The sequence below is a fragment of the Haliotis asinina genome, chromosome 6, assembly GCF_037392515.1.
Source record: "Haliotis asinina isolate JCU_RB_2024 chromosome 6, JCU_Hal_asi_v2, whole genome shotgun sequence".
In the NCBI taxonomy this organism is placed as follows: Eukaryota; Metazoa; Mollusca; class Gastropoda; order Lepetellida; family Haliotidae; genus Haliotis; species Haliotis asinina.
The window spans coordinates 17,961,112-17,975,517 of NC_090285.1; the positions used below are offsets into that span (position 1 = coordinate 17,961,112).

A 14,406-nucleotide genomic window follows, 5' to 3' on the forward strand; every position below is an offset into this window, starting at 1 on the left:
ACATATGTTAACTTAGACACAGTCAAAAACGTTAGTTGAAATTGATCGTTTAATTTTATGAAAACTGAAGTTTAATTTGTTACCCGATACCCATCGTCAGAGAAATACAGGTATCGCGTATCCCATCATTAAGTTTCATATGGCAATGGTCTAGTACATGGATAATCCGTTACAAGCATATTAATTGATTACCCGGAAATATGATAACAAAATAATACGCATCTAAGTGGTGAGCCGACATAGGATCGCGATTGCTCACCACACTAAATAGGTTATCACAGGGTTGCAGGACGCCATAACGCAAATGAGCAAATTCTAAATAAAATCATCGATTCCTCAAAAAGAAAAATAATGATGTGGGCAGGAAGGAAAAGAATGTGGGATAAATATTTTCAGCAGACAAAATACACATTACAAGTCTGATGAACTATTTTACAGGCAGGAACATAAAATCAATTGCACTGGCTAAACAATCAACCAAGGATTCAAGGTTTTGGAAACGGTTGAGGTGCATACTCGTCTACTGCAACCTCGATGATGTTTATTTTTAATGAGAGCTAAGCAATATTCCTACATCGAGTAACTATGGGAAATTGGTCGCTATTGACGCCTTTTGTTACATCCGATTGAACTAATTATGAGTATGTAATCCAAAGGTCCAAATCTAATACGACACCAGCATCTGATGGCACCGATGCTGAAAATTGTTCCCATGTGTCCAAACACCATTATGCTACAGTTTCTTATCTTGGGCGATACAGGGGATTTTACTCCACGGTTGTACAAATGCCGAACGATATACTTCTCCAAAGGAAGGGTGATATGTCCGATCCTAAATAATTCAAGCCTAGTAATTGTCTGAATTCACAGTCCAGTATATGTCTATAGTGCCTAACAAATGTTGGCCCACTGCACCTCCTGTGATACATAAAGCAGAAGGGGGCTGGAAAAGGTCATTTGTAGAGAACAGCAAGATTTGTGGATGTCAACTTCTTTATTTTGAATAACATGACGTTTGCGAACGTGTGGTTGCTCCTCCACCAGATGAATTGTGTTATTCACAAATATGAAGTTTGCATCCATAAATCTTGCTTTCCTTATGGTTTCGTATTGATGTAGTGAAAGGATGTAGAATAGGCCTTCAGCAACCCATGCTTGCCATAAAAGGCAACTATGCTTGTTGTAAGAGGCGACTAACAGGATCGAGTGGTCAGGCTCGCTGACTCGGTTGACACATGTCATCGGTTCCCAATTGCGCAGATCGATGTTCATGTTGTTGATCACTGGGTTGTCTGATCCAGACTCGACTATACACCTGGGATATTGCTGAGTGCGGCGTAAAACTAAACTCACTCACACATCTGTTCATGAGTAGAATGTTTGCTTTTGTTCTGAAGTATGTCCTCAATAACTTGTTATAATACGTTTTACTGTAAAATGTGTTTGAAACCAGAGACCAGTGAGACCGCCTCATCTGTTTCGAATTCATATCTATGAATGTAGATTAATAGTGACAATTTAATAAATAAATAAATGAATAAAGATTCAGTGACAAGACTTCTCCCCACAGGGACTGGTACACAACACGTAACACATGACGTCGACTTTCTGGATATGTCAGCAACATATTTCTGCACTTTCTAAGATGGTTTCATACCTCGTGTGCCGAATTCGGACGGACCACCGCCATATAGCTGGAATATTGCTGAGTGCGGCGTAAAACTAAACTCACTCACTCATTGTGGCATCAGTATATGGACCGGAGACCATGCATGCTGAATAACAATTGAATTGAAATGATCCAGAGTTTACTCAGATTGTCTGGCATTTGAATGTGTTTTTAAGGGCTCCATGGGTTGGCAAAGAACAGGTCATCTCTCTACAAATACCTGGTCCCTACAATATTCCATCAATATGACAACGAGGTACACCAGAAATGGTTTAGCGCCACGGGGTTGGGCATTCCATGAAGTCATTGTCCTTAGACTTCTGTAACAACCATACATTCTTCAAACTGCAGACTCAAGATGTCAGAATCTCATACCAGAACTAGTGGACGCAAAGACCTTCCGCCTGTCGAACAGGCAATGAGCAGTGCAAGTCATCTTCGGCAAACACTCAAACACTGGAGCAAACACAGTTATAATAATCTGTCTGAATATACAAACCAGTCAGAAAATGGAAAACAGTGGAGAGGCTGGATCCCGTCTTGCACACACATACATGGAAATCAAAAGTGAGACACAGGCTCAAGTCCAGAACTGAACTGGAGGGTAGGGCACAGCTTTAACTGTTCAACAACGGAGCTGTACCACCAACCGAAAGAAACTTGATACATGTAGTACGGTATGTCCTATTATCTTGACGCTGACCGATCATCTTCACTGTGGACAGACTTCGCCTCCTGTGTCTGAATGATGTTGGTAGCCTCATTCCTCTTGGGTAAATAACTGGTGAACTGTTAGTGAACAGTTAGACTAAGGCTTAGTCTCTGAATATATATAATTTTGATAGTAACAAGATACCCATTTTTTTGCAAAAAGAGCCCCAGGGAGACCAAGGATTCAGAACCTGAGAAAATCTAGACTTGCTTCATTTAAGGCTTTAGCACTGCAGAGAAGGGTTGATAGAAAGCAAAATAATGTGGCTCAGGGACTGCGAGACAGACTAGAGGGAAGAGGATAATACCCACGGAAAACGTTGTATGATTGTACATGAATTTAGAAAATGAAAATTTCATTCACGTGATATGAATTTCATGGTAACGCCAATTTCGTGCAAAGGTGTTTTCATGACGTACACGTGACCATGGATAATTCCAGATTTACAGAGGAACGTGCCGTGTGTTGCTGCACATTTCAATGATAACCACCAGCCTGAACTTTGTCATGGTATTGTTTCAAACTCAGTCATGCGTGTTGATGCCTGTCTGGTCAGGAGCGACATGTTGGAAGTTGGAATGAGGCAGAACGTTGTGACACGAGCTCTTCGCGTTTCAGACTGTAGTCAACTGATCACAATAACAAAGTGAGCAAACAACGCCGTTGACAGGCTTACAGGTATCGAACTGTTCGACCATGGGCGATAAAACAGTTTACTTATACATGGAAGACCGTGGTCAAAAGTGCCACTTAAATTGAAGCCAAACTTCCCAGATCCACACGTGTCCGTGGATAGAGGACTTATCTTCGCCTGCACATATTCCGTGGCGCGTAGTAAGTCAGATTAATTCAGGCAAATAATATCCATGATAGATTGCAAAGCTTCATACTTAGATAGTATTTAGATAGCTTTATACTTAGATAGTATTGCGGGCTTGCCCAACCTTCTTAGCAACAATATGTGTAAGCCCGGTCTTGTTTATATAATGGTTGCTATGCACCTGAAAGCTGTATTCCCGACGTCCATGTGTTGTCCCACATTTGACGGACCATCACACCTACTTCAAGACGTCGTTGGTGATGGCAAGGGCAGCACCGCTGAACCAATTATCGTTGGGCTTAGAGTAGACAGAAAGGGCGTGTTCATGACGCTTGGGGGGATTTGATGCAGCAAACAAAGATGACATTAGACGGTTGATCAGGAGTATGTCTCGTCGACTCCAAGATTGTCTTGAGAATAGAGGCCGATTCACGAAACTTAGACTTTTCATGGTAAATGACTTGATAGACAGTAGTCAGTTTCAAATGTTACCAGCTTTGATGTGAAAATTCAAGAATTTTATATCAAATCATTATACAAAAAAATATCCAAAATTGCAAATGATCTGTAATTATAAATTATTAGGAAGAGAGTATCTCAGATTTTGATTGCATCATCTTTTACAGTTATTTGGTGGCATTTTCAAAAGAAACTGCAGAAACTATTAGGCAAGCATTTAATATTCAATTAACATCTCAGCACCCAGTTACTTCAGTCTGTAGTAAAACCAAACTTCATAAACCATTGACAGGCTTGATGCTGCTATAGCCAATTTTGTGCGATCTCATATGAATTGCAAGAAAAACACTGAAACACATAAGCTCAAGCCAGCTCAATGATTTTATTACAAGATGAATGTTTATGTAAAATATAATATAGATCATATTGAGAACACAAGTTCAGATCGTAATAAAGTTCAAAATAAAGGCATGAGGTGATTATTCATCTTTACTTTAAACATCAAACACAATGAACTGTCAACAGGAAATACTGTTATAGATTCTTAACAACCGTAACTATGTGGTCAGTGTTTTGGGCAGTATTTTTATCAAAATATAATAAGAGGCTGCAAAAGGAAACCTAGTTGTCATTAATTATATTTTCATAATATTATATGAATCAGTTTTGCGGGCAGTATTTTTATCAAAATATAATAATATGCTACAAAACACGAATCCCACAGTCAGATAATTATATTATGCTTTTTCTTGGTTAGTAATGGTTAAACAAAGATCAATAGCAACGCCTTCAACTAAAAACAAACTTAAACATATGTTAACAATAACCTCAGAAACATTTCTGATTGAGCACATAATTGTGACGTTTTAGCATTTACAAAATTACAGCAGGGAAGAGTAGCTGTCTACCCAAAAGATAACTGACATAATGAACTAAGTGCACTGTTTAAATATGAGCTACCAAAACTTTAGTATTTCTGATTTGAATATAATGTTCTAGATAAAAAAGAAACTGAACGATACTAAGTCTTTATGGCATATACAGCCTACAACAAAAGAATGTCTGCAGAAAGCATAACTAAGGCAGGATCTGATTGTCCAACACCTTCACCTAGACCTGCAGAGTTGCCAGGCAACACCTTGTTCCAGATGTTGAGCAAAAGGAACCAGCGATACTCTGTAAGACAAGTGAGCACATTCTTGTTATTTTTATGAAATCCACTAAAACTTCACAATTAAGCTGATGATCTGGAATGCTGTGAATGAGATGGTGATGGATGAGCTATCTCCCTTTGTGAGCTCCACATCCTCCCCGTCATCTTCAACCTCCTCCAATCCATTGCATCTGGAACGATGTGAAAAGGATGCAAGAATGTAAACACATGATCATTAATTAAGCACCACCCATTTTCATGCGATAAGATTGTGTTTAACACAACACACTGGTCATTCATGATATGGAAACCAAACACATGGTTATAATTTCGTTAACATGACCATCTAAAGTGTCAATCCATTAACTACCAACACTGCTACTACTTTCGAATGTAATTTAATGACGGTTATATCAGGGCACTAAAAACGTTGTCAATAATCATGTCCAAAACTATGGTCACACAGACAAAGTCTGTGGTCCAACGTACACAAAGATCTAAAAAAACTGTTTACTTTTGAATCCTAGGCCAACAGTAATGGTGACATCATTCCTGATACAAGTATTCCATATTCTACTCTTTATTCAAATGTAAACAAGATCTGACTTTGCTTTCAAACTGCAGCACTAGACAGGACAGTTTGAGATTGTGATTTAGTTCAGAAAGCCATAGAGGTGGTGAAATTCTCTGAAGGTTTCTCTACCTGTTGACGGTCTTGATGGGCAGAGATGTTGACAAAGTAGCAGTGGTACCGCCACCAAATGCTTCGTACAACCTCAGAACCATAGCTCCATCATCGTCTTCAGACTGGAGGAAGAAACAAGACATTCCAATCAAACCATAGATCCTGTATTGACAGAATTATCCTTACTGTGTGAACCCAGACTTTATTGCTGTTGTATCATCCTGTGCACAATAATCAGGCTACAATAAGACAGTAAAAAAAATCATGGAATCTAGACCAAACTATACTGATATTGATGTTGCGTTTGGGATACAGTGAGTGAGTTGAGCTTTATGAGGCTCTCAGGAATATTCCAGCAACATCACCTCGGAGACGATACACTGACAAGCATCACCAAGCCTAACTGCCCCATCCCTTTACTCACCTCAGAAGAACATGGATTAGTGAAATACCACTACACTACCAAACCATCTCCCTTGGAATCCAGTGACAAGCATCACCAAGCCTACTGCCCCATCCCGTTACTCACCTCAGAAGATCATGGATTTGTGAAAACATATTCAAATCTTCATCATTATGAAAGGTAGAACCTCTATGAATGATTGCATGAATGTGAGTTTTTACGGATCCTGTATGATGCAGAAGTCTGAATACCTCTGGCACAAAATAATGGCCTGTGAAAGTCCCAGGATCCTGTTCCAGAAAGTGATCTCTAACTTTTAGGTCTACATTAATTTATGGGACTTACTCTGTACCACTAAGGCAATGTGATCTCAGCATAAATACCTGTCAGTAGACTGTAGTAATGTATGGGAGTTACTCTGACTGTACCACTAAGATGGCTTTGCGGAAGATTACCCAAACTGGGAAACAAATTCTTTTTGTGAAAAAAGGTACATCATGAAGTAAAACCAACATCATGTGAATACTGGGACCTCCAAGGGACATTACTCAGAACAGGAAATTTAAGGACAGGTTGGTTGGTTTGTTGTATATTGCTGCAGTCAGCCATATTCCCCCACTCAGCCATATTCCATTCATAGCAGTGGTCTGTAAATTATTGAGTTTGGACCTGACATTCCAGTGATCAACATCACTGTTCTATGCAATTGGGACATGATGACATGTGTCAACCAACTCAGTGAGTCTGGCCACACAATCCCATTAGGCATTTCTTACAAGAAGCACAGGTTGCTCAAGGTTCTAACCGTGATCTTCACATGGTATGTCAAGGACAGGTAAGTGACCTCTACAATCTAACATACCAGCTTGACTGTCTCCAGTATGACTTGTGGTGTGTCAACAGTGAAGTAGGAGGCACCCCCTGGTGGCAGGGTGGAAGCCGGAGCAGTGTACACCTGAAGAGGGCTGTTTAGGTTGTAAGCCTGCTGAATCACACCTGCTGTCTGGAAGGAGCCTGCATCAACAACCACGAACACCTGGTGTCATCACCTCATCATCAAAATCACCTTGATCATACAGTGTTCCAGCTTTAGGATGCTTACATACTTCATAGACAGATATAAAATCCTTTCACGTTTCATGCTATAAAACTATGTTGCAGTCAGACATCAGTTGCAGTCATAAATAGAGCCATGCTTTAAACATATTGGAGTATGGGGATTTTAAATAGGTTCTCCAACTTCAGGATATAATAGTATTGTCACTCAAACATACTTTTCTATAAAAAATCATAACATTTGAATCTAGATTCAAAAGAAACTACTAATTTTGTATTCAACCCAACACTTCTTATGAAAGCTTGAAGTTTGCCATTTGAAATGTATGAGGTGGTCTTCGATAATCTCTGTTAAAGAGGCCATCAACCAAACAATACTACTCATATATTCTGTTTTATTACTGAGGGCAAAGTATGAAACAGGTTCCAAGTTATTTAGTGTTTCTAAATCTGGACAAACAAATGCACGATATCTGACAGGAGAAAAAATGCTTTCGTTGTTAAGCCATACTGACTGAATGAATCACAGAACACCTTCATCTGAGTGAGTGAGTGAGTGAGTGGGTGAGTGAGTGAGTGAGCATGTTAAAATTCACCATCATGTCTGCATTATTTCAACCAGACAACAACAAGTTCACACACAAAAATAAATAAGAAATAATCCAGTTTTAAACAATGTGCTGGAATGCAGAGCTGATGATAAATGTACAAGCCACGAATGAGATTTTACGTCAATGTTGACAACTTGCCAGATTGGACAGATGGTGGTTTGACATCTTTCACTGTATATGCAAGTACATTATAAATACAAGTCACATCAAAAACAAGCATGGCCCATAAATTTTCATATCATACATATCATTTATTTCCTTCCTCTGACTGGCACTGATTCTGACCGCACTTACCTTTCTATCAAGAGAGCCAAAAATTACTGGAAACTGAATATATGTCCTACTAAATGAGTATGATCAAGAACATAAGACAATGATAAATGAGTGATTCAACATTTCAGAATCCAGACTGTCACCTGTATATGGCATGATGGCGTAGGTGAAAGCGTGGTCACCCATGTCAGCGTTAGCGTCAGGAGCCTTGGGGGATCGTAGTCTGGTGGTACAAAGGAATGTAGTTAGTTTCTTAAAATATGTTTTTATCTTGCAGCATCCTGCTTTGCTAATATTGTCATCAGCTTTTGTAATGCATTGACTGAACAACAGCCGAAAACTAATGAACCTGTTCAACTATTCAGAATGTTGAAGCATATACTTTAACTCACATCTATTTCTGAAACACAACATTAAGGCAGACATTCAAAACAGAAGAGACTAATTAAACTTACATGGTAAAATGACCTATATTGACAACGCAAGACAATGAGAAATGAATGAGTGAGTAAATGAGTAAACAGCGAGTGAACGGTGTTTGAGTGTGATAGTTCATTTCAGGAAGGTGGGAGAGGTGTACGTACTGCATAAGTACAGTTTTACAACCCTTTTTTCCAGTAAATTCATGACAGGGACACAAGAGATGGGCTTCACACATTGCATCCAAGCAGGAAAGCAATTCTGGGTCTTTGACATGATGAGCAAATGCTTCAACCACAAGGCTACCCCGAACACTTGCAGGTTTGGAATGTTTACTAATTTGCTAAAACCCGTGTGTACATTTCCAAAAGTAAATCAGTGAGTATGGCTTTACATTGTTTTTAACAATATTCCAGTAATATCATTGGCAAGAGGACACTAGAAACGGGCTTCACAAATTGTACCCATGTAAGGAATCGAACCCAGGTCTTCAGCATGACAAGCCCATTGCCCCATTTGCAAGTGACATACTTGCAAATCTTAAACTTTGTGAAAATATTGATACTTTTTACTTGAAAGCTCAAAGAACTAAGATTTTAGAAGTACAATATAAAGACAAAACACCTCACAATACTGTAGTATCTCTGTCAAAGCTCTCACTGAAAGAAATATACTTAAATCTACCAGTCAACTTCTACGTTACAATTTCCAAGGAAGCCAATATGTTGCAATGGCATCCTGTGTCTATATCCCAGAATGTCTTTTCTAACTTTCAAATAAAACTTGTTCTGAAAACATCCATGCAGTAAATTGTCTACAGTATTTTCATCCTCACAGTGAAAGTCTCATGACGTTATCCTCTGTGGCAAATCCATATTTGCAGTCATTCAAGGCAGCCAGGCCATGACCATACTCGGAGATAACAGCCCACTTATGGCTGCAGACCTGCAAGTGTAAGAATCATGGGTTCAAAATTGTATTGACTAGATCAATGCTCATGACATCAATCACTTAACTGTCTGTTCCAGACTTGATCACTCGAACATCTGTCATGCAACTTGAAAATTACTGAGTCTAGTGTTAAACAACAAACAAATAGAATATCATACAAGGCAGATCCTTCGCAGCAACACATACTTGTCATAATAGTCAAATAAAGGGATTGTGTGGGTACAGTCACTGACTTGGTTGGCACATGTCATTGAAATCCAGCTGCACAGATCAATGTTCAAGATGTCAATCACTGGATTGTCTGGTACACATTCAATTATTTGCAGACTGTAGTCATACAGCGGAAATTTTGATGTGCAGCATTACACAAACAAACAAGAAAAAATCTCCCCCACACAATAATGATGTACTGAACGCTTCCACTCACCTCGTACTTGGCAGAATCCCAGGATGTGTTGTAGTGAGTGGGTCTCTGCAAATGGCCAAACTGTATCTCATATGTAGCCTGGGTTGACCTCATGCTGCTTGGGAACTCGACCTTCAGGAACTTGTGGCTCTCATGCCAGCTCACCTAGGATGGGTTATAGTTAGTCATAACATCGACACAGATAGTCACGGTGGTGTTTCAGTCTGCAGGATATTAATGACATTCTCCAAAAAGTTTCAAAATATCAGGCTGCTATCTAAACTCAAATAAAAGAATAGCTTCTGGGACTGACTGAAGTCTTCACGTCTTGGTGTTTGAAAACAAGCATACTGACAATCAAATTATTGATAAATATTTGGAGGCTGGGAAAATATATTTCAGTTGCATTACTTAAATGGTAATTGTGAAAAGAGCACACTAAGAGCTGGAAAAGGGCTACGCTAAGTGTATAGTCAATGACAACATATTCCACTACTGGGCCCTCGAACCTGAATGATGAAGCACTATCATATGACATGGACAACAAAATGGTTCGCCTAATCTGGTGATACCAGAGAACCAAGTATATTTCACAATCTCCTTACCTCAGTCTCAAACCTGACATAGGGACAGTCAGCATCTAGGATGATCCTTTGCTTAAGAAAACTGGATGAACCCACACTGAAGGTTACCTGTAGAATGCAACATTTCTATCTGAGCATTTAGAACTTACTGACAAAAGCTGTGTGTACATATTAGTCTATAAACAAATCAAACTTATAGGAACAGCGTAGAGCCACAATAATCAGACTCTGTAGCTCACCTACATACACAAAGTCAGCAACAATCAACAAATGTTGGCACATGGGAGTCACTGTTAGCATTAATTTTAATATTTTCTGGACAACATTAAACATTAAAGGACATTTAACATGAATAAAATTCCTTTTCTAATCTGTAACAGTGAATATATAAGTTAACAATACCTCAATGGTTGCCCTCAGAGGTCCTTGATCAACAAGCTTGGCTTCTTGGGTGACACTTGTGATGGGTTTTCTGGATATGAGAAATATTCATATATGAGTAAGGATTCACAAATGTTACTCTGTAAATGTACAAGGAGACATAATAATACAAGAACTGGATTACCTTGATGCTTGGCTGTTGTTCATGATGTCGGAGACCAAGAAATATTGTTATTACAAACAAATGGCTTACCATGCTCTAGGTTGTACTCCATGATGTCCAAGGGCAAGAAATACCAGAAGAACGACTGACTTACATTGCTCTGTGCTCCATGATGTCCAAGGACAAGAATTGTTTTCATTATGATAAAAACTGGCTTACCTTGATCCTGGTTGTGCTCCATGATGTCTCAGAAAAAGGAGATTTTGTCACTGTTTCTGGCTTACCTTGTTTCCAGATGGTAATCCATGACATCCCAGGCGTCCCAGTACAAGGGGACATCATCATACAACAGCAGCTGGTTTCCAGGATCGTCATCACTCAGGACATTCCTGAATTCAGAGAAGCAATTGAGAAAAACATTCCTGATGCATATTATTGCAACAAAATGACAACATTACTAGTATCCCCCTACCTACCCAGTTTAAGTATAATATAGAACTGCCATGGATACTTGAAAGCAATAACTGATCCAAAATTTCAAGCTATCAAAAGACACATTTCATCACTATATCTATCTAAGTGGCAAGTCTAGTGAGGAAATTGTGTATGTTCTTTTCTGCTCTGGAAACAGCACCACATGGACATAGAGTGAGTGAGTGAGTGAGGTGAGTGAGGTGAGTGAGGTGAGTGAGGTGAGTGAGGTGAGTGAGTAAGTGAGTGAGGTGAGTGAGTGAGTGAGTGAGTGAGTGAGTGAGTGAGTGAGTGTGTGAGTGAGTGAGTATGGTGTCATGTTGCTTTTAGCAATATTCCAGCAATATCACCATTGGCGACACCAGAAATGACCTTAACAAATTGTGCCCATGTCGGGAATCGAACAAGCTTCCATAGTGTGACAAGTGAACACAAATTATTACACATTGTATAATACCATCGCGTGATGTCGTATGTATGATGTCAAAGTTACGACATCACAATGACTTGCGAAAAGCAGAGTGTCATCACACTCGTTGAATTCTTAGGAAAGAAGTACTTTGGTTGATATTATTTTGCTAATGTTGGGTGAGTAGTAAATAAAATACTACACTATGTACCGTGTAACACAATATTTATGAACCTCATAAATTATATCGGTATCTAACTTGCTTTTGCTCGATAAATACCAAAACCATTCATTCGTTTCATCAATATGCTTTACACAGGCCATAGTTTTGTATGCTCTATATATCACATTAAATGTATTACAGAGACAACAGTTTATGACAATCTTAGCTACTTTCATGGAAAACATGATATTTACCTTTGTTACTGCATAAAAGAAGAAGACAGGCTTCAACTAATATTGTTTCGCTAGGCAGTATTTGAAATCTGAAAAATGTACTGACACTTGTCGTGTATATAATTATGAATGAGTGAAAATCACTTTAAGCCATATATCTCAGGCTTGAAAGCTATGTGTAGGGAATACCTGAAGCAATGCAGGTGTTAGATGTTTACCATTTGGAGGCACCCACACTATGATTCGAAACCAACAATCACAGGTTACTGGCTTATCTAAGGGGAATAATTTTGCACAGCAAGTTACTGCACCTCAGACAACTGGGCCATCTGCGTGCATATCACTTTAGGAAAATAACAAAAACTTACCTCTGTGAATCTTGTGCCATCAATGATGTAAGTCTTCCCTGACTATCGACTGTAGCTGTCAGGAGTCCATTAGAAATATGAATCACTTTACCCTGGGGAACAGCAGAAGCAATTGTTAGTGACACAAGATCCTAAATGTTTAAAACAAGGCTGTTTGGTAACTTGGCTTATCAATTACTTTGTAAAATGATCTAGTCAGAAAAGAAAATGGTAAAGGGTAAACATTTTGAAAAATGACATAAAATAATATATTTGCTTCAACTCATTAAGGCCGAGAGATGCGTATGTGCGGCAAGTTAATTAGCTTCTCACAGCGAGAGGTGGTAATATGAAGCACCTCTTATTCAGCGAGAGCCTGGCATGGTCGTCAGCAGAAAGCACCTCTCATTCAGAGAGAGACTCGCATGTACATTTTACATTTTAAACTCATACTGTTCAATTTAGCAGTAATGATCAAAGATTAGCTTTTCTTACGAGAGGTTACTTTCCATGTTAATCAGAAGAACTATTAATGTGTTTTGATAACAACTGCCTACAATGTTGGGGGCTTATACTGGCAAATGAATACATGTCTGCCAGAAAGGGGATTATGAGATGTTGTTACAGGAGGTAAGTGTTTGTTACTTGTCACTGGGAGTGAATACTAAGATACTATGTTTGCACATTGATTGAATAAATGGTGACAAAGGTTACAAAACCTACTTCTAAATTAAATCATTAATTCATTTGTTGTGATAGTTCATATAATGAATCGTAGACATAAATAGCAATACTGTATTACACCCATGTTCGTGTAGATTTGAAATAAACCACGTTACTAATTTAGACCTAACTCATTTGCGACTATTGATTTTTAAAGTTGACAATAATACATAATCAAATATGAAGTGATAACTCTTGCATCTACTCATAATACACATATATAGTACACATAAACCATACAAAGGTAACAGGAGCATTTTGTTCAAGCTGTTTCATGTTGATTTGAAATGTGATTTTTCAATGCAATTTACATCTGATATTTGATCTCTGTAATTATCTTATCCAGTGTAATGGTCACGTGTATCAGATCCATCGTCAATAAAAGGATGATATTATATCAGTTACGGAACTGATGCGTATAATCATTCAATCAGACAACACTAAATGAGATATTTGAACACCTCTTTCAACCTAAAACTAACAGCCTTTGGCAGAATGCATGTCCAGGTAAAGTTATGTCCCGTGACAAGTGTAAAACAAACTAATGCGCTGTTATATCATTGGACAACCTGTTTTGTGGAGTCACGCCCAATGTAAATCTTCTGAACCTCGTTTACTTTCAAAACAAATATAAGTATGCCCATCTTCATAAATATTTGGGGAGATTCAACTGCAAGTGTATACATCACAATAAATCAGCATCGTGTAACTTTTTTGAATTCTATAATACATGTACTTGAAATGTGCGCAATGTGCAGATTATATTGAAATGTTCAGCAAGCCATTATGTTTGATGTAGAAGTAGTGAGTGCAAAATGTATATGCAAATAAATACTATCTCTGCTCAATGGTTGGATTGCGTTATCCCGGGTAAAAATAATCGGATTGTAGCACTTTGAGCACTTTAAAGAAAAATAAACTCAAAGTGCTTGTTAGTCCTACATGTACATTTCAGGCATCCTCACGATTATGTATGTTCACGATACACAAACTTTTTCATGATAGCTAGAGTTGATAAAGCCGAAATCCAGCATATCGATTGGTCAACGATCTAACCAATAGTCAATCTGTATCCAAGCTGTCTAGTGGCCAAACGTGCTCTTCAGAAATTTAGCCCACGCCCCATCACCTGTCATTAACTCTGTGACAGGTATCTCATGATACGATTGGTCATACATAACAAATCAGCCACTATATTGAACAGTTGAGATACAAAACGTCCTATTCGGGAACTTTGATGATGCCCATCCCATCACCCTTTGTCTTATGTACGTGCAAGGAATAGCATTATACAATATGCATACATGTATGTTC

The 14,406-nt window shown here is 38.6% G+C and overlaps 1 protein-coding gene across 5 annotated transcripts in view; it reads right to left on the bottom strand.

The window, feature by feature from the left end:
• Positions 1-4,023: 4,023 nt before the first annotated feature.
• The window catches only part of LOC137288279 (alpha-mannosidase 2C1-like), a 43,232-nt gene continuing 32,849 nt past the window's right edge, over positions 4,024-14,406 (bottom strand). For all 5 annotated transcript variants that reach the window (XM_067820765.1, XM_067820763.1, XM_067820761.1 and 2 more), the window contains 10 exons: positions 12,391-12,482; positions 11,031-11,135; positions 10,605-10,674; positions 10,224-10,310; positions 9,640-9,783; positions 9,097-9,206; positions 7,985-8,064; positions 6,764-6,915; positions 5,517-5,620; positions 4,024-5,004 (listed from right to left, as the gene is read on the bottom strand). In XM_067820765.1, the coding sequence (XP_067676866.1) occupies positions 4,881-5,004; positions 5,517-5,620; positions 6,764-6,915; positions 7,985-8,064; positions 9,097-9,206; positions 9,640-9,783; positions 10,224-10,310; positions 10,605-10,674; positions 11,031-11,135; positions 12,391-12,482 (1,068 nt within the window). In that variant the 3' untranslated portion in view covers positions 4,024-4,880. The remainder of the gene's footprint in view (positions 5,005-5,516; positions 5,621-6,763; positions 6,916-7,984; positions 8,065-9,096; positions 9,207-9,639; positions 9,784-10,223; positions 10,311-10,604; positions 10,675-11,030; positions 11,136-12,390; positions 12,483-14,406) is intronic.